The sequence below is a fragment of the Pogona vitticeps genome, chromosome 1 (assembly GCF_051106095.1).
Source record: "Pogona vitticeps strain Pit_001003342236 chromosome 1, PviZW2.1, whole genome shotgun sequence".
NCBI lineage: Eukaryota > Metazoa > Chordata > Lepidosauria > Squamata > Agamidae > Pogona > Pogona vitticeps.
Genome location: NC_135783.1, coordinates 305,940,111 through 305,960,475, shown reverse-complemented (window position 1 = coordinate 305,960,475; position 20,365 = coordinate 305,940,111). Strand labels below are relative to the sequence as shown.

Sequence of the window (20,365 nt, the reverse complement as noted above, 5' to 3'; positions counted from 1 at the left end):
AAATAAATATACACCCCTCCATCTCAGTATATGCATAAGAACCGAGGAACAGCCCTGCTGGATCAGGGCAGGGGCCATCTCGTTCAGCTTCCTGTATCTCACAGTGGCCCCATCAGCTGCCTTTGTGAGCATGCGAGACAACTAGATATCTGTCTCCTGATGCCACTCCCCTCCATCTGGCATTTGGAGGTAACATCCTTTTAAGCCTGGAGATTATACATCCCCATCATGGGTTGTAACCTGCAACGGACTTTTCCTCCAAAAATCTGTCCAATCCCCTTTTAAAGGCATCTAGGCCAGATGCCATCACCGCATTCTATGGCAAGAAGTTCCACAGACTAAGAACATGCTGGATAAAGAAATATTTTCTTTTGTCTGTTCTCACTCTTGCAACACTCAATTGGAGTGGATGTCCCCTGGTTCTGGTATTGCATGAGAGATAAAAGAGCTTCCCTCTATCCAATTGATCCACCCCCTGCATAATTTTATACACCTCAGTCATGTCCCCCCTCAGATGCCTTTTCTCTAGACTAAAGAGCCCCCAACGCTGTAGCCTTCCCTCATAAGCGAATTGCCCCAGCCCAGTTATCATTTTAGTCACTCTCTTCTGCACCTTTTCCAGTTCCACTATGTCTTTTTTGAGGTGCAGTGACCAGAACTGTACGCAATACTCCTGGTATGGCCTTAGCAGCATTTTGTACGATAGTTTGTGTTTGCTGCAACCCACTATTTCCAAACCACAGAAATAAAATGAAAGCTGCAAGAAACATTGAAATATAGTTTATGCAGCAGATATTAGCAACCAGTTTACATATACTGCAGCTTTCAATTTATATAGTGTGTGTTTTTATATGTGTGTATGTAATCTCTCTCTCTCTCTCTGTGTGCGTGTGTGTGTGCGTGCGTGCATGCGCGCGCCTGCACACACGCACACGCACACACACACACATCTGTCCTGTCTTCATGGACTAGGAATATGTTACAAATTCATGAAAAACACAGCATATCTTGAAGTCATGCATCATAAAAGTAGATAAAAATTATTTCTTTAAAAAAATGCTAAAATAAACCTTGTAAAAACCTAGTTTACAAGTTACATTAATGGTTTAGTTGCTGCTGTAAAACTACCTTCTGTCAGAATCACAACTATTAAGAGTGACTTGGGCACTAATTCAAGGCGACAGGAGATAGTTAATCACCGCTAACACTCATTGAATCCCCAGACTCGGACCCTGATACTGAGCCCAGTCTAGCATGCAGGAACTATTAGAACCTGAGATCCCAAAGCAGAAACTAGAAACTGAATAGACATCACTACAGAATCAGCATCTTTGCCCACAGACGTCTTATATGCCAAATCCGCTCATCACCATGCACAATATACCCAGAAAAAGGCAATAAAGAAGCAATAGAATATTACGGTGCACACCCAGAGGCTTAACTCTTTTGAGATCTCTAGTAAGCAGTTGTTGACCCATAGAAGTTCAGCCAGAACACTATATAAATGAAAGGTGGATGACTTTTTTTGGCTCAAAGGCTCTGTTCTACAGATGGGGACAAAAATAAAAATGGATCAGCTTTTTAGATGAAAATAGCTGATTCGTTAAATATTCGTTCCAGAGACCCCCATGAATACAGAAGGATGAATATTTACCTGTTTTTATTCGTCTTCGGTATTATTAAAATTACCCCAAAATATTCTGCCTCCTGCCCGCAGATCAGTTGATCAGTGGCAGATAGGCAACCACCCCCACTCCACAACCACCACCCCAACAGCCAACCCCCACACCCCTTCCTCTCCCTACCTTAACCCCCCAACCCACCCCTGCCAACACCCCCTTACCTTAATGGCTGCTGCTGAGGTCTCCTTCTGGCCTCTCAGCCACACATGTAAAAAGGGAGACAGGTTGCCCTTTGCAAAGATGGTGGCTGCAGCTTCATTTAGGGTAGGGAAGCTGCAGCTGCCATCTTTGCAAAGGGAAGCCTGGATTCCCTTAGCTTGTTGTTGGGGTGGCTGGCTGTGGGGTGGGGGTGGCTGCCTATCTGCTGCTGATCGGCGGCCAGTAGCCAGAATAGTGCTTTTCTTTCTTTCTTTTTTAATAGGAAGGGGGGCGGTGGGGGTAGTTTTTTATATAACGCCCCCCCCGCTTCATGGGGGCAACTTCGTGCTTTGTGAGTCATCAAATTTCAACGACTCACGAAGTGGGACAACTTGCTAAAATGGTGAGTCGTCCCCATCTCTACTTTGTTCCTTTTTTTGGTCTGGAAATCTATTTTCCAGGGTGCAAATGATAAGTGGACCAAAGCAATACAAAACATCAAAGGCTGGTGATTAATGGATCATTCTCTAACTGGGAGAAGGTAACTAGTGGGGTATTTTTTATTAATGACCTGGATAAGGGACTGCAGGAAACGCTTGTCAAATTTGCAGATGATACCAAATTGGGCGGAATAGCTAATATCCCAGAAGACAGCAACAAAATTCAAAAAGGAGCTTGATAGGATGGAGCACAGGGCTGAAAGCAACAGAATGAAATTCAACAGGGATAAGTGCAAAGTACTGCACCTCAGAAAAAGAAACCAATTGCACAGTTACAAGATGGGGGATACGTGGCTCAGCAGAACTACAAATGAGATGGATCTTGGAATTGTGTGATGTGGCTACAAAAATGGCTAATGCTATTTTAGGCTGCATTAAGAGAAGTATAGTTTCCAAATTGGGAGGTGTGCTAGTCCCCCTCTATTCAGTACTGGTTAGGCCTCACTTTGAGTATTGTGTCTAGTTCTGGATACCACACTTCAAGAAAGATGCTAACAAATTGGAACAAATTCAGAGGAAGGCGACAAGGATGATCAGGGGGCTGGAAACCAAGCCTTGTGAGGAAAGGCTGAAAGAATTCAGCATGTTTAGCCTTGAGAATAGAAGACTGAGAGGTAATATGATAGCATTTTTCAAATATTTGAAAGGCTGTCATATAGAGGATCTGTTTTTGATCATCCCAGAGTGCTGGATATGCAACAATGGGCTCAAGCTAAAGGAAGCCAGATTTCGGTTGAGTATCAGGAAAAACCTCCTAACTGTTAGAGCAGTACAACAGTGGAATCAGTTACCTCAGGAGTTGGTGAGTGCTCCAAAACTGGAGGCATTCAAGAAAAACGTAGATAATCACTTGGCAGATATGCTTTGATTGTATTCCTGACTTAAGCAGGGGGTTGGACTTGATGGCCTTGTAGGCCCCTTCCAACTACACTTTTCTATGATTCTATGAAAGCGGGACCACCACCACACCCATCACAGAAAGACCACCATCACAGAAACACTCCATCACAAACAACATCACAAACATTCATTCCCACATACAAGTGGAAAATAGGCTTGGGGAAAAACACTCTTGGAAGCTTCTTCTTCACTGAAGCCAGATTTCTGGGCAGCAGAGGGCCACAAAGGAAAGAACTACAGGCCACCTCTGGCTTACAAAACACAGATTCCTCACACTTGCTATAAGGGATCTGCCAGTAGGAATGGGATTTCCATACTTCTAGGACTTCCAGTCCCAAGATTTGCTTAGTATCCTCCTGGCACACTTTGGGGCCTTGGAGAGGAGAAAGAAGAATGCAAAAGAGAGGCATTTCTTCACTCAATAGTCTGGCCACCACGTTCTGAACCTGTGAATTCACAGATGGCCATTTAAAGAATTACAGTTACAGGTAAGCAACTTGTCCTCCTTCTTTGAGATATCTGGCAATTTTGTGTCTGATGTCCCTCACCCAAACACCAACACTTTGAGTGTCTATTAATGAGAGGCATCTTGTTAGTGCCAGAGACACACTTCTTAAATGGGCCCATACGGACCACAGAAGGCTGGAAGGCCTCAAGTAGGACACTGACAACAGCAAAGATAACAAAGGGCATGGAGAAAAATGGATGATGAAAAGTCACATGGATTATTAATAATTTTGTTTTTACAAGAAAAGTATCTAAGAAATGCTCCAATGGGTGTCTCCTCAGCAGTGGCTGAAAGAGAACTGAAGATTCACTAAAAGGTGGAAGAGCATTAATTGTGCAGGGAGTCAACCTAATGGCTTTTTAGGCTCTGGAATGTTCTGAGATAGTTCTGCAGAGGCATTGAAAGAACTCATATGTGTAATTCACAGTGTAATTCTCATATGTGCAATTCATTTACATGCCCCCTGCAAGGTACATCTAACTCTGCTTTCTTAATCAGAAAAAGAATTTTATTGTTGCAATTGAATTGGTAGATTGTAATATTAAGCTGAAAAATCAAAATAGGCCCAGGTATCCTGCAAAATGCCTTTCCTCTAGCTTATTTAAGCTTTCTCTGGCTGCTATTTGCAACTTAACATTTTTAAGAAGAAGAGCTAAACTTAAGTTTGGATACATGCTGACATATACACAGCTTTGTGTATACACAATTTTGAAGTATACAGACTTTGTATACAGAGTATGCAAAGTATACAGAGCTTCGCACATAGCAGCACATAGATACAGGCAGCGTTCTATGGGATTCATAGTCATTTCAATTATTTAACAAATATAGATTTCAACAAAAAACAAGCATTTTATATCAAATGAAATCTCATGTTGATAATCTTCTTTGATGTTGACCAACTGCTATATGGGTTATAGAATAAAATTAGTCAAGTGTAGCTATGAAGATGAATAAACAATGCTTTAGATATGAAATCACTGGTTACAGGATATTATTAAATAGCACAAGGAGAAAGACACTGAAGTGTATTATATGTGGAATGCCTTTGAAGTGTGCATTTGTTTTTGAATAGCATACCAAATGTTACCAGGATAAGATCTGGCTATGCAGCATGCATACAAGAGAATGTATTAAATTCAAGATCCATGTGTGCATTTCAGTATCAATTATATGACTACTGTGTAGCAGTGAAACCGTTCACTATACATGCTACTATTTGTTATCGACACAAATGGTCCAACAAAATTAGGATCCCAACAATTAATCATAATAATCATATAGATTGCTATGTATGGGGCAGAGTGTTACAAGGAAAAGATTTAAGGCAAATAACTATGAACTAAAGGAAATAGCAGCTAGTGCTGTTCTGTACATGTTTGCAGGACAGCTCATGTAACACTAGTTCATTAATCATCATCATTATCTTAGAACTGCAGGGCTGGAGAAGACCCTATGGATAATAGAGTCCAGCCCTTGTCAAGGAGGCACAGTGGGGAATCAAACTCCCAACCTCAGGCTCTGCAACCAGATGTTTAAACCACTAACCTAATTTAGTATGTATGTAATACAGCAATTGTATATGGTCAAAAAACTGATCAAGGTCAGAAGTTGCCTTTACTTGAGACAATATTTTGTGAACAAAAACTGGTGACCAATGCCAGTTGCATTCTTCGTACCCATATTGTCATTTATGTACACTCACTGATCTTTGCAAGTGTAAAGCTTATTCCCCAACTAGCCTCTATGAAAATCTGATGAGGGTGTGCTTTTCTATCGCTCTGAATTAATAGCTGAGACCACTTTCCCCTCCTTCAAGATGAAGGAAACCCCTGCTTATTCAACATAAGGGAGGATTTCTCTTGTGCAGTCTGTTTCCTTTTCTCTGTTTTGGAAATGCAATAGGCAAAGAAAGGAAAACCAAAAAGAACTCAAAGCCAAAGGCTTGGTTTCTAATTCCTCAATTGAGGAATCCTCTGATAAGCATTTCTGGATAACAGCCAAACAGAATCATAATCTTTGACGTAAATTAGTTAATCACAACTCAGATTCCATTCACAGCCATCTATTTGTTTTTTTATTCCTAACTTTTGGGGTGGGATCATCTTTCCTGAATGGCCAGGTGACAAAAGAGGAATAACAAAGAGCACACAAGGAAGCTTGAAAAAAAATGTAAAATTCATTGAACCTTATCAACTAATAGCTATGGTCCATCAGCTGATACCTTTTCCCAGGTATTAATCCTCTCCTCCATTTCCAGATACATGTGTTGCAACATAATGACATGGATGAACCCACTGTCATGACATCACATATGAGTTCTAAATTGCTGGTTGATTTTTTCTTGTTAGCCATTGGATCCAAGACTATCTGATCAGCGATTTTTTAAAAAAAGGCAAAGTCTGAAGCGGTCATAAGACTCTTTCTTGCCATTAGTACTGATAGAAAGTGATATGATAGTGAGGTAACAGTTGTGTGCTTATAGAGTGCTACAGAGAAGACCCGCATCCTTTGTGCTATACACCTCAGATGTAAAGAAATAAACGAGGGAGGAATATTTTTCTTCATAAAGCATTGACCATAGATTGAAATGCAACTTAAACACAATCATAGTTAACATTTAGCACTTACTCTACTTTTAACATCCTTCAGTTTGGGAAGTATTTCCAAACCAAATCCGTCTGCTTGACCACGTGTCCTATTCCCACCATTCATGTAATTTCCAAAAGCCAGAATTAAACCTAAAATGACCTTCACACTTTCCATATCGAGTAGGCCCTGAAAGATAAAGTAAATTTTTAAGACCAGAATGGAGAGAAAAGTACACAAATATTTCAATTTCTCTTGGCATTACTAATGTTGATGCTGCACGAAATATAAAAAACACTGTAATCTTTCTAATTGAGTAATTAAACATTACAAAGAGAAAATTGAGAGGGAAAAGCTGAAGTGAGTTACATCCATAAATTCCAGTGGGCATCTAGTGCAGCCATTCTAAACCTTTTTTTTTGTCATGGCCATAAATACAATATGAAAGAAATATAGGCCATATCAGGATTGTATAAGCTGCATAACAAACCGTATAAGATGTTGTGTGTGAAGAATTTTTTCCACTCTGCGGCCCCCTTCAAGTATGCCAGGGCTCCCCAAGGGGCCATATGGCCTCTGTTGGGAATGACTTATCTAGACATTTAAATAGGAAATGGAGTTTTTAAACTCATATACAGTGTACAGATAGAATCAGGAAAAGGTAATGTGGTCCTTAGGATTACACAAATACTGTAGAAGAGTAGGGTGATTGCTTTACTAAACCACTAAAAAAAATCAAACAGACTGCAAGCTTTTGTGGAGAAAATTCCACTTCATCAGGTGGGCAATACCTCTTACTCTAAATACTGCAGGAAGTTAAGAAAAAATGAGACGCAAGTGTTTTGGACAGCACAGAAGTTAAAGAGAGCAATCCCAGTCCCCCTCAAACACATGGCAGATGAAAGTTCAGCTAGAACATAAGTGTTCTTCTGTTGGTGAGGAGAAACCCTGCCATCACAGTGCCATATTGGTGCAGAAAGTCTCCCCCTGTATTCATGCATTTGTTTCTTTAAACTTATATCCTCCCTATTTAGTGGACAAGCCAGTACTCTGGGCAGCTTCCAGAAAATAACAGAAATATAAAACCTTTATTTAAAAAAAAAAACATACAAAAACAAAAATCCCTTTGGTGAGCCATGGGCAGGCATAAACTGACCACAAAATTAATATTACAAAGGGGCGAGGTTTGTAAAAACCTGGGCAAAAAGTCTTGTTTTAACTTGTCTTCAGAAAGCTCAGGAAGGTGGGGGGGCAATCATACCTCCATAGGGAGGGAGTTCCAGAGTGGGGCGGTCACTACCAAGAAGGCCTGGCTTCTGACAATTTCCAGGCCTCTTTCGGAGTGGCCACCCACAGCATCAAGGACTGGGAGGTGTAGGTGGGACATGAGGATGACCCAAAGGAGAGGTGCTCTGATAAGTAACGAGGTCCTAAACTGTAAAAGGCTTTATCAATATCTTGAATTTGACCCAGAAGCATACTGGCAGCCAATGCAGCCGGGCCAGAATGGGTGAAATATGGTCAAATTTAGATATATCAGTAACCAAACTGGCTGCTGCATCTTGTACGTATTGCAGCTTCCGAACCACCTTCAAAAGTAGCCCCATGTAGAGAACAGTGCAACAGTCAATCCTTGAGATTACCAACACATGAACCAGTGTTATTAGGGACTTCCTGTTGAGAAGGGGGTGGAGATGTGCAATATGCCTCAGATGGAAAAAAGGCAGATTTGGCTACAGTCAAGATTGTCTTCTTCATTGAGAAGTTCGGGTCCAAAAGCACACCCAGATTATGGGCCTGGTCCTTCAGGGGGAGTGTGACCTTGTCAAGATCAGGCAACAAATCCCCTAACTGATCAGGATGCCCTCCTAACAACACGATCTTAAGAACAGGATAGACCGGGGTGGAAGTTCTGCTAACCTTGGGATACTTCTAAAAAATGTTGACTACACAATATTCTTGTTGGAGTGTTTCAACCTATCCCTAGATGGGTCTCAAGGTGGAGCCTACCGCTTCTTTGGAATAATTAGGAAATAACCATGGTTTTCTTGCTATGCAATCATCTAGATTGCTCCAGTGTGGGGATTGGGGTGTATTCCTCCTACACGTCAGTAGTGATGTGTAAAGGCAGGTATGGTCTGGCTGTGATTACAGATGGCACTCTCTGTCCTATTTTTGAAGAGAAAACAGGCATTTTTGTCTTAATTTTATTATTTTTATTTTTAAAATTTTGTTGTTGTTGTTTGGTCGTTAAGTCGTGTCCGACTCTTCGTGACCCCATTGTGCTGCATCATTTAAGCACTACTCCACTTACCAATTTTTTTAAAAAGAAGGAGAAATGTGAGGCTGACACATGGCACGCTCTACCCCACACTACACCTTTGTGTGCATAAAAACTCAGCATTAGTGCCAACCTGCAATTAAATGGAAACAGGCTATTTCCCAACCATCCGACAGCTATTGCAAAAGAGAAGACAGGAGACAGGAAGTGAGAAGGAAAGAGCACCTTGTGACCAAATGGACCAAAACGGAGCAATATGTGGTTGACTAGATCGCAACTACAGGGGCTACAAGAGTGTTTTCCATGTAAATGGAAGCAGTCATCTAATCAAGTCCCACTGTTTCAAACCATTCCAAAGTAAGCTAGGCTGGATCATTCCCTGTTGCTAAGGTAGCTGTACCCTATAATTTATAAAGCATTTAATCTTTCAGAAACAATCATGCCATTTGAACAGAATGTGAAATCACATTCCTAGGGGGAAAATGTTCAACATTTACAGCAATTTTAAACTGCTGCAAAGATCAGGGCAAAATCAGTGATTACTTATTTGTTTGCTTTATTTATAGACTCCCTTTCTCCTTATAAAGGAACCTAAGTTACATAAGTTATAAAACACGAAACAGTACACAATAGTATAGGGTAGATTTTAAACTAGGATTTCTTCCTTTTTTATGGATAAACAGGCTTAACTGTGAGCAGTGGAACTTAACTTGTAACAAAGTACTGTATATGGTGAACTGTAGTTGAAGCTTTCATTTACCATAAATTTTGACTCACCTACCTTCGAAACACGATGAATAATATCAGCTTTTCGACGCACTGCAGTTATCCCTTCATTGAAGACAGACTGAAAAATTATGCATCGGGCACGTTCAGCAAAATTGGAGATCTGTGACAATTCATATAAAAACCTGTAAAAATAAAAACATAAAGGGCAAAGCTGTCTATTTACCTTATATTGGTAATACAATTTTGTGTGTGTGTGTGTGTGTGTGTCTCTCTGTGTGTGTGTGGTGTGTGTGTGTGTCTGTGTGTGTGTTTCTTGCATGGTTTACATTTTGGATAAATGTAAATTTTAACCTTCATAAACCTCCACAGGAAGATTCATAATTTTAGGATTTAAAGCTCATACATACAACATACAACTACACAAATTACATCTGATGTATATGAGAGAAATAGAACACAAGAGAGGGAAAGAGGTACTGCCCTCTGCTGGGTAAAATGAATTGATAAACATTTCTTCTCCGGGGGTTGCCTTTTTTTTTTCTTCATGAAAAGAGCTGGATCGTTTCCATGTTGAATGTGAATCTGTGACAGGATGGCTATGACAAATCAGTCATTTTTAGGCTGCAATCCTAAATACATTTTGTAGTATGTCACTCAAATGAACTCAACACAACTTGTGATTTTGCTGTTTCTCAGTTATTATCTTGTAAAGTAGGAATGTTAATACTGTTCTGGCAGACATAACACAGGCAACCTTTAAAAAAAAAAAAAACCAAGCACTACAATGCATTTTTAAAAATTATTTCAACACAACCCTATGCCTGCCAGAGAGTCCTCACTGTGGGGCTTGCATCCAGGTTACAGCTTTAAACGGGCATTAGAAGCTAGATATTTAGATTTTTAACACAGTGTTTAGACTCCCTTGCCCAAATCTAGTTTTCACTGCCTGACTGTTATGTGTCCTAGCTTAAAAAGCTTTGGCTTCCTTTGGTTTGCTATCTGCTGCAGTATCAAGATCTGACTGTTACTCCTGATTCAAGGAGTTGCGAAATGTAATGTTAGGAATTATAAAGACATCTACAGGTACAGAGAGTATCGGCTTTTTATTAGTTCTGCACAAATTCAACTGAATGGGAATGCTGGCTCAATTTCAGGTCTGACTCCACTCTCCTTTTGAAGGCTGGACCGCAGCATGTATACAAGAACTAATCCTGGGGAAAAAAAACCCAATTGCCCTGCCTCATAAGGTTTAGATGCATGGTTAGAACTTTATTGAAAAACAGTGTAGTGGTTTCAACATCCCAAAAAAATTAAAAATCTGCTTCACCATTCTAGGTTGGTCACTAATGTTGGTGTATTCTACAAAACAGACGTAATGGCCAAAGTAGATGTAACATGTTATTTATTTAACTTATATGCTGCCAATACTACCCAAAGGTCTCTGGGAAGCTTACTACAATGTTGAATATCACATGGCTTATATGTCTCTTCTTATGTCGTGTGCTGTTACTTTCGGTTCTGTGGTGTGGGTTGAGGTGAAGACAAGATGAAATGGGAGAGAATGCGTTTTGCACCAGAGGTTAGAATTCACGTGTTTCTTCAAACTAACTAAAAGGGACTAGTTTAGTTACTTTTCTAAAAGGGGAGAGTAAAATGTCACTTAAAAAAAAAATCCTTAAATGCAATAATAATTAACTTTTAAAAAAATCACCCTAGATGTCTTAAGTCCAACTAATTACTTCTAAAAAGTCACTTTTAAAGTGCTCGAGTCTGTGTCTGACCCTTTTGTGCATGATCAGGGTGCAGCAGTTATAATTAGAGATGGGGACAAGTTAAAAAATGGTGATTCGTTTTGATCCATTATTCATCAAGGTTAATGGATCAACAAATACGAATATATGAATATTATTTGATGAATTGCTCCATCGATTTGTCTGCACTTTAAACAGCTATAACACTGGCCTCCAGCCACCCAGAGACACCAAATTTGCAGGGAAGTTTCCGCAGATGCATTTCTACAACTCCTGAAAGTTTGGTGAACATTGGATCACAGACCCTGAGTTATATAGTCACAAAGAGGACCCCCCAGGAAAGCTTCCCCCAGGTACTTAGAGAATCCAGAATCACAACGGAGCTTCCTATGTTTTTCCCCAACATGCCTGGCAACTTTGGTGAAGACTGGATATCGGACATCCGAGTTATTCACCCACAAATTGGGTCTGCCTGGAGAGTTTATCACATGGCAAATATTCATCCCTTCGTATTTGTGTGAGATTCTGGAACCCACAAATATGGATCAACGAATATTTAACAAATCAGCTATATTCGTCCCCATCTCTAATTATAACACCTGCATTTTATAAAGGAATAATACGTAACTCTATATGATTTCTTGATTTTTTTCACTCCAGTCACTCATATCTCTATTTGCAGCTATAGCCACCCTCCTGTGAAAGTCTTTGTGATTTGGCACATTTGTATCAGAAGAATAATGCAGAATTTGATACTGTAAGTATCCTTCCATACCCAGGAATGTGTTGAATCATAAAGACTTTTATTTATTTCATGAGACTCTTTGTAGCAATGTGAATGGCACGTGTGACTTGCCGAAGGCCTATAGTTAGAAGTCCTCTTGTTCATACTAAAGTCCCAATATGGATTGGTTTCACCATAAATAGTCAATCTTTGAATCAGAAAAGAAGACATCAAAAGGGAGAAGGTGGTATCTAAAGAAGATGCACTTTTTATTTAAATCTCATTTATTTGAATACAGTGGTGCCTCACTTAGCGATGTTAATCCGTTCCGGAAAAAACATCGCTAAGTGATTTAATCGCTAAGTGATATTAAAAAGCCCATAGGAACATATTAAAACGTGTTTAATACGTTCCTATGGGCTAAAAACTTACCTCAATGCAAAATTCCTCAGTAGCGGCGGCCGTTTTGGGTGCCTCTAAAGCGAGGCAAAACAGCGGCGGTCATTTTGTTTTTGTGGCGGCCATTTTGGAACCACCGATCAGCTGTTTTAAAAAGTTCGCTTTGCCATGATCGCTTCCCCACAATCATCGCAAAGCGAATTTTAGCCATAGGGGACATCGCTATGTGATCGCTCCAGCGATGGCCAAAAGTCCATCGCAAAGCGATTTCATCGCTCAACAGAGCGATCGCTAAGCGAGGCACCACTGTAATTTTTAAAAGGCACTAAATTAATTGTAGGATATTTTGGCCTCAATGTATTGTTGTGGTTTGGGTCAGGAGTTAAGGTATCTGTCTTGCATTTCTTGAACTCACTGAAAGTTCCAGTGTCTTCCCTCTACATCCAAGCAGGACAAACCAGGACACGTCATTCCTGTTTCTTGGCACCAAGGTTCAGTGAAAGCTGCCGTGTGCTTTATTGTTTTGTTCTAATACACTGCACTGATTCAGAAAAAAAGTAGCCCAATGGCAAAAGACAAATACCTTTGCTGAGGAAGTTTTTGCCCTATCTGTTTTTTTCTCTGTAAAAAACCCCATCATCTGTATGTGGCTGAAACTCAGGGATACTGTTTACAGCTATTCATTTGTAACTCTTATTTAAAAACCTACATTTCTTATATTCATTCCTTGAAACTGGGAAAATCAGAACATTTGCTTCCTGTATCTGAGGCCAAGAAAAGAAGTGGAGAATTTAAAATTATGAGAAGATAGGCTTAAGAAAGAAAGAAAATTCTAATGTAGGAAAAGTTCACTAATTTCAACTAATTACCTGGAATTTTTGTATTTTGACGTTTCTAACGGAAAGCCTAGAAACACATTCATAAGGGAAGTCTTGAGTAAAGGCTAGCCCCTGTTAGTAAAGTATGGTCAAAAGATAGCACAAGGGTGTTCAAACTATTTTATCTTAGTTACAGTGATATGCCATCTGCTCTGCTTTCTGAAGAGTCATTTGAATAATGGGAAACCATAATGCCTCCCCACACCCAATCTTACTGTTCTGGTTTGTCCAGAAGTTTTACTTCATCTTCTTTTGAAGTGTCATAATGCCGCTTTATTTTTTGCAGTTCGTCCTTCTGTGCTCTCTGCAAGTTCAGTGACAAAAAGAGGTAGTGAGGAAAGCTAATAAGCTTTGGTTTCTTAGCCCCATGGGTAGGGGTACATGTGTGTGGAGAATGTGTTTTCTCAGCTATAAAAGGGCTAATCACCTGTAAAACAAGGGTGGCTGTACTGGTCTTAGTGACTGAACAACACCAAATGTGATTGGTGCATCTGAAACTCAGGTCAGCATTCCCCATCCCCAAAGAATGTGGACCCATGCATAGCATCCACTTTCATGTGCCTTTCAGCAGCGGTCCCAGCCCTTTTGGCACCGTGGACCAGTTGGAGGGGCAGGCTCCATGTGCGGGGGACAGGGGCACCCCATGCTCACTCAGGGGGTGTGTTGCACACATGGGGGCATGTTGCACTCATGGGGGGCAATTCACGCTCCTGCAGGGGGTGTGTCATGCTCTCAGGGGCATGTTGTGCTCGCTCAGGGTGTGTGTTTCAATTGCATGTGCAACACACCCCTGCGCGAGCGCAACACGCCCCTTGAGGGTGGCACACCCACTGGGCGGGCAGAGATCTGTCTCTGTAGCCCAGTTTTGAGAAGCCCATGGACTGGCATCAGGCCGCAGACTGGGGGTTGGGGACCCCTGCCTTTCAGGATCCAAAATAGAAAACTTGCTTCCATGCACTGATTCCTCTACTACATCAATGCAATTCTATGCTTTAGAAATATTGTGCGATACATAGTACTCAGGATGTACAGAACCCCTACATATAGAGTTGTCAGGGGTGACAAAAGAGTTACAATGTTATTCTATCAAACCTATCTTTAACTCAACATTATCAATGTAAAAAATATATACAATCATCCCAATGTATTTTTAAAATAAGTGATTTTATAGACTTCCTGCAAAGCTATGCCTAGATAACACATTTCTCTTTTTTTTCTCTGAAGAATGAATCCAGATTTTTCCTTATTGATCATTGGAAGTAATTTTTTTTGGTAACATAATTTGGCCTAACATGTACAGCTATGCACAACAATGGGCCAGAACCTTATTTATTTACCTGACTGAGTAAGGATGTTGGCATAAACAGTTCCTCCCTCCTCCTGCACGCTCTGATCTTGTGATGTATGTAAAATTATTTATGTAGGCACTTACACAACTGACTGAGCAAAGAAAAAGAGGCAGGAGAAATTGCTGCACAATTGCCTACTGATGTGCACTTTTTCTCCAAGTGGAATTTTGGCCGCTGACAATTCAATTTGGATCATTAATTTAATCCCAGATTGACACAGCTCTTCTTTATGCAATGCACCTATTCTGCCAATCATATATTCATAGCTGTGGATCATCCTGAGACATATTTTATGAAATACACGACAAAGCCCAACAGCCTCCTGGGAAGCTGAAGATGCAACTCAAACCATGTGAAGAAGCACGGATGAGGAATCTTTTCCTAAGGACTGCCAAGTGCTGATCTATATGGAAATAGAGTCAGAAGCCACAATCAGTAATAGGAAGGCTTTGGAGCATGGCAAAGTACCTTCACCGGTGCCCCTTTGCCATCTCATCCCTTCTCTACCTCAGTTGCATCCAGAGGTTGTAACAATAGAACAGAAGATCCAAGAGCACTGAAAGCAGTTCTCTGAACAAAAGAAGGACTGTATCTCAGAGAAGAAATCTGATGTGCTTTACTGAAAGAACCAAAGATAGCATTTCTATTGCAGAATGACATGATCTGGATAAAAAGCACATAGGGCATGCCTTGTGTAGACCATATTATACCTTACTCTGTGTGTGAAGCAGCAGCAGATCAGTGAAATTTTGATACTTACATTCTCATATAATGCTTCCAGTGTTTCCAAGTCAACTATTGAATCATCCACATTTAGTACAGCTGTAGAAGAGATAAAATAACACATTGTGTTAAAGGAGTTTGCTGGCTAACCTATTGGGGGGGGGGGAACCTGCAAGATTTATTATTTTACTTGAATGTTTATTTTATATAACACCATTAGGAAGGAAATGTTGTTGAAAGTGGCTCCTCTCCTCCACAGGAAGAAACTTCTGCCATCCACTTGCTATGGACCTACATATAACTAGATCACTTGTGGTTTAACAACTAGCATGAATGAGACGAAACATAACCTACTTCGGTATTTTTGCCAGTTGATTGTATCATAAGCCTTTGTAGGAAAGAGTCTTTAGAGCCTATTAGCATTTATTAGATGCCATGGTTAGGGATAATGGAGCATGTGATGTTCTGCAGCTGATAGAAGAAGCCTCTACCTGATACTTCTATCAGCAGAATGGGAAATACAAAGGTTTATTTACTCTTCTACACACTTACTCTAAGCCTCCAGATGGAAATCTCCATTGCTTCAAAGACCTTCCTGCAAGTGGACAGATTCCACTTACGAATATAACCCATTAAAATGACAATACATCGTACCAACTTCAGTACTGAATATGAAGACAGATACTATTTCATATGACTGTAATAAACTTATAAGCCTAAACAGATACTATATCATGTGAACGTCTATAAGCCAAATGCACTTATTGGATCGAAATGTGAACATTACAACATGCTACGGCACTTTGCCAAATTTACCATCATGCGAACATGAGAACTTAGTGTTATCATAACCACATTGGTATTCCAAATGGGAGTGCCTCACCACCTTTATCTATCTCCTGAGAAATCTATATGTGGGACAGGAAGGAACAGTTAGAACTGGATATGGAACAACTGTTTGGTTCAAAATTGGGAAAGGAGTACGACAAGGCTGTATATTGTCCCCTTGCTTATTTAACTTATATGCAGAATACATCATGCGAAAGGCTGGACTGCAGGAATCCTAAGCCAGAATTAAGACTGCCGGAACAAATATCAAGAACCTCAGATATGCAGATGATACCATTCTTCATGACCCCATGTACCAGAGCATGCCAGGCCCTTCTGTCTTCCATTGCCTCCTGGAATTAGGACAAATTCATCTTGGGTAGCTTCGATGACACTGTCCAACCATCTCATCCTCTGTCATCACCTTCTCCTCGTGCCTTCACTCTTTCCCAACATCAGGGTCTTTTCCAGGGAGATTTCTCTTCTCATGAGATGGCCAAAGTACTGAAGCCTCAGCTTTAGGATCTGTCCTTCCAGTGAGCACTCAGGGCTGATTTCCTTCAGAATGGATAGGTTTGATCTCCATGCAGTCCAAGGGACGCTCAAGAGTCTCCTCCAGCACTACAATTCAAAAGCATCAATTCTTTGGCAGTCTGCCTTCTGCATATCTGAGGTTGTTGATATTTCTGCTGGCAATCTTAATTCTGGCTTGGGATTCATCCAGTCCAGACTTTCGCATGATGTATTCTGCATATAAGTTAAATAAGCAGGGAGACAATATACAGCCTTGTCGTACTCCTTTCCCAATTTTGAACCAATCTGTTGTTCCATATCCAGTTTTGCTGCTCCCTGTCCCACATACAGATTTCTCAGGAGATAGATAAGGTGGTCAGGCACTCCCATTTCTATAAGAACTTGCCATAGTTTGCTGTGGTCTACACAGTCAAAGGCTTTGGCATAGTCAATGAAGCAGAAGTAGATGTTTTTCTGGAACTCTCTGGCTTTCTCCATAATCTATCGCATGTTAGCAATTTGGTCTCTTGTTTTTCTGCCCCTTCGATATCCAGCTTGTGGGAGTTCTCGGTCCACATACTGCTGAAGCCTACCTTGGAGGATTTTGAGCATAACCTTGCTAGCGTGTGAAGTGAGTGCAACTGTATGGTAGTTGGAGCATTCTTTGGCACTGCCCTTCTTTGGGACTGGGATGTAGACTGATCTTTTCCAATCCTCTGGCCACTGCTGAGTTTTCCAAACTTGCTGGCATATTGAGTGTAGCACCTTAACAGCGTCATCTTTTAAGAGTTTAAATAGTTCAGCTGGAATGCCATCACCTCCACTGGCCTTGTTGTCAGCCATGCTTTCTAAGGCCCACTTGACTTCACTCTCCAGGATGTCTGGCTCAAGGTCAGCAACCACACTGTCTGGGTTGTCCAGGACATCCAGATCTTTCTGGTATAATTCCTCTCTGTATTCTTGCCATCACTTCTTGATGTCTTCTGCTTCTGTAAGGTCCCTACCATTTTCGTCCTTTATCATGTCCATCTTTGCACAAAATGTTCTTTTAATATCTCCAATTTTCTTGAACAGATCTCTGGTTGTTCCCTTTCTATTATTTTCCTCTATTTCTTTGCACTGTTCATTTAAGAAGGCCCAACTGAGCTTTACTCCCTAGTAAATGTGATTAGGACCTCAGCTTTAGTTATAGTGTATTTGTAATCCATACACAAAGTATTATTCACTGGGAAGATACTGGGAAGAAATATGGGAGATGCATGGGGAGAGTAGGATTATAGAAGAGCTGAGCTGGAAGGGGCCCCAAGGATCATCAAGCACAGCTCCCTGCAGAAGCAGGACACTCACCACTAAAATAGTCCTGACAGGTGGCCAATCAACCTCTGACTGAAAACATCAAATGAAAGAGAAACTATCACTTCCTATTGCACTGTCAAACAGCTCTTACTATCAGGAAATTCATCCTCACGTTTAGTTGAAATTGCCCTTCTTCTAATTTGGATCTGTTATGGCAAATCCAATGCTCTGGAGCTGGACAAAACAAGTGGGTGCACCTTCCACATAACAGCTTTTCAAATATTTCATATCATGTCACTTCTCAGTCTTCTCTTCTAGGCTAAATATGCCTGATTCTCTCAACCATTCTTCATATAGCTTGGTTTCCAGACCATTCTGATTGCCCTCGTGGTTGCCTGCCTCTGGATATGTTCCAGCTTCTCAAACTGTGGCACCCAGAACTGGACACAGTATTCCAGATAAGGTCTCCCATCCCATATTTGTACAACTATTTTTTTCCACTCAAGTGCAGGACTTTACTTTTTTTTCTTGCTAAAAATAATTTTATTTCTTTTGGCTTACATCTGTAATCTTTCAAGATCCTCTAAAGTTCTGATTTTGTCTTCTGAAGTATTACATACCCCCCCCCAACTTTCATTCCATCCACAAATTTGAAAAGTATCCCATCCACACCCTCATCCAAATCATTTATAAAAATATTGAACTACAGAGGGCCAAACCCTCTGGTACACCACTTATCACGGATGGCAAGGAACCATTGGCTATCACTATTTGGGTACAGCCTGTCAATCTAGTCCACATTTCACCAATATAGCCACAAGAATATCATGGAGGATCTTGTCAAAAGTCTTTCTAAAATTAAGGTACATTACAGGACTTTGAGAACCTATGCTAGTACTCCATATATCTGGTATTTCATTTGTCAGTTGCTTCCAGATTTTGTTTCAAAAGGCTAGTAGTTTCAGAGACTAATTACTAGTGTGAGTCTGATTTTACAATATAATAATTCAATTAAACTGTTCATAGCTAAATTTAGAAAATGGAGTTGTAGTACTTTGGAGAAGACCATTTAGAATGAAAAGGTCAGGAGTATTTTAAAACTAACAATTACAATCAATCAATAAAGAGATTTTAGATGTAACATCACAGAAATTCCTGGAGGATTTTCAATTTCTTAAAAACTAAAATTATCGTTTACCAGAAATACCCACAAATGTAAGTTTACAAGGCATATAATTCAGTTCACCTCTGCCTTTTAAATGCAAATGAGTTTGCTTAAATTGCAACAGTAATAGGAAAGCAAACATCAATTCCCAGTTATGATGCCACCAAGTCTTGTGTGTCCATTGAGGTTTAATACCCAGTATACAATAACTTTTTTATTTCAGCTAGGTGGGCTTCCTCGCCTACAAAAGGAGACATGACCACTCACAATTTTTATATTTTAAAAGCTCTTGCTAAATTCTGCTCTCCCCCCCGCCCCGATATTTGAAAAAGGCAAGGCACACATCTTTAAATAATTATTTTAAAGTAATAAGGGTTCTCTCCTTCTACCTCTAACCCCATGATTTTACATTGTGAAATTAACTAGAAGGGTAGTAAATTTTCTCTGTGGCAAGCTAATTAATTCTATTAAAAGGTCCAGTGACATTTAAAATGATTTAAAATTCTGTTTGTCAGTTACTATTCCATTCCTCATTTGAAAATAACAATCATTGGAAAAAAGTAAGTACTTGGAAAGCAAAAATAAGAGTGTACCAAATGAAGTTCTTTGGCAATTACTATATCCACAACAGAGCAGAGATTCATAAGATATGATACTTATTTGAACAGACTTTCTATTTACTTTCATCTAAGCAGCATGCATATTGAAATGACTACAGAAGACCTTGCATGAATTCCCACGCTTGGATGGATGAAGAAATGTAACTGAAGAAACATTTGAAGAAACATAAATAGGAGACCACACCATGGAAGCCTACAACATTGTTGTTTCCTATAGTGTAGAGATTCACAAATTTAAAGCCCCATATGTTCTTGGATTACAACTCCCAGAAGCCCACATTCCATGCTGTTACTATTTTGTAGCAATTAGAAACAGGTGAAAACATTATCTTTAGGCAAAGATTTCACCTTGGTCTAAGGTGCAGACAGATGCACCTTTAAACATGAGCCCTGGTTACACTGTTTTCATCATCCCCAACAATACTTCTGTTGATAGGCTATATATTCTCACTGCAACACTTCATATGTTTTACTATGTATAAATGTTTCCAAAGCACTTTTTTCTACAAAAGCAACTGCCTGCTGATACAAGTTGCCTCACAGAATGTGGCTCTACATTTTTTAAAATAATCTGTCCACTACTGTATCTCCTATCACTATGCCTACATCCCATTTAATAGACTCCCTCAATACTTGGCTGAATTATTTTGGGTGGCTGATGAAGTTGTCCTGAAAAGGCCAGGTGTGAAATTTATTTCTGTCCACTCACTCCCTTGAACCTACCTCTCCTTATAGGTCTGCATTTGAAGAACCCTTAACTTTGGTTCATTTTGGTGTTGTGGGTAAGATGAC

The 20,365-nt window shown here is 40.1% G+C and overlaps 1 protein-coding gene across 2 annotated transcripts in view; it reads right to left on the bottom strand.

Annotated features, from left to right (window-relative positions):
* Positions 1-20,365, bottom strand: part of FMN1 (formin 1) — a 240,870-nt gene that overhangs the window by 64,057 nt on the left and 156,448 nt on the right. For both annotated transcript variants that reach the window (XM_020806176.3, XM_020806175.3), the window contains exons 7-10: positions 15,189-15,250; positions 13,295-13,383; positions 9,380-9,509; positions 6,360-6,506 (exon numbers count right to left, since the gene is read on the bottom strand). In XM_020806176.3, the coding sequence (XP_020661835.3) occupies positions 6,360-6,506; positions 9,380-9,509; positions 13,295-13,383; positions 15,189-15,250 (428 nt within the window). The remainder of the gene's footprint in view (positions 1-6,359; positions 6,507-9,379; positions 9,510-13,294; positions 13,384-15,188; positions 15,251-20,365) is intronic.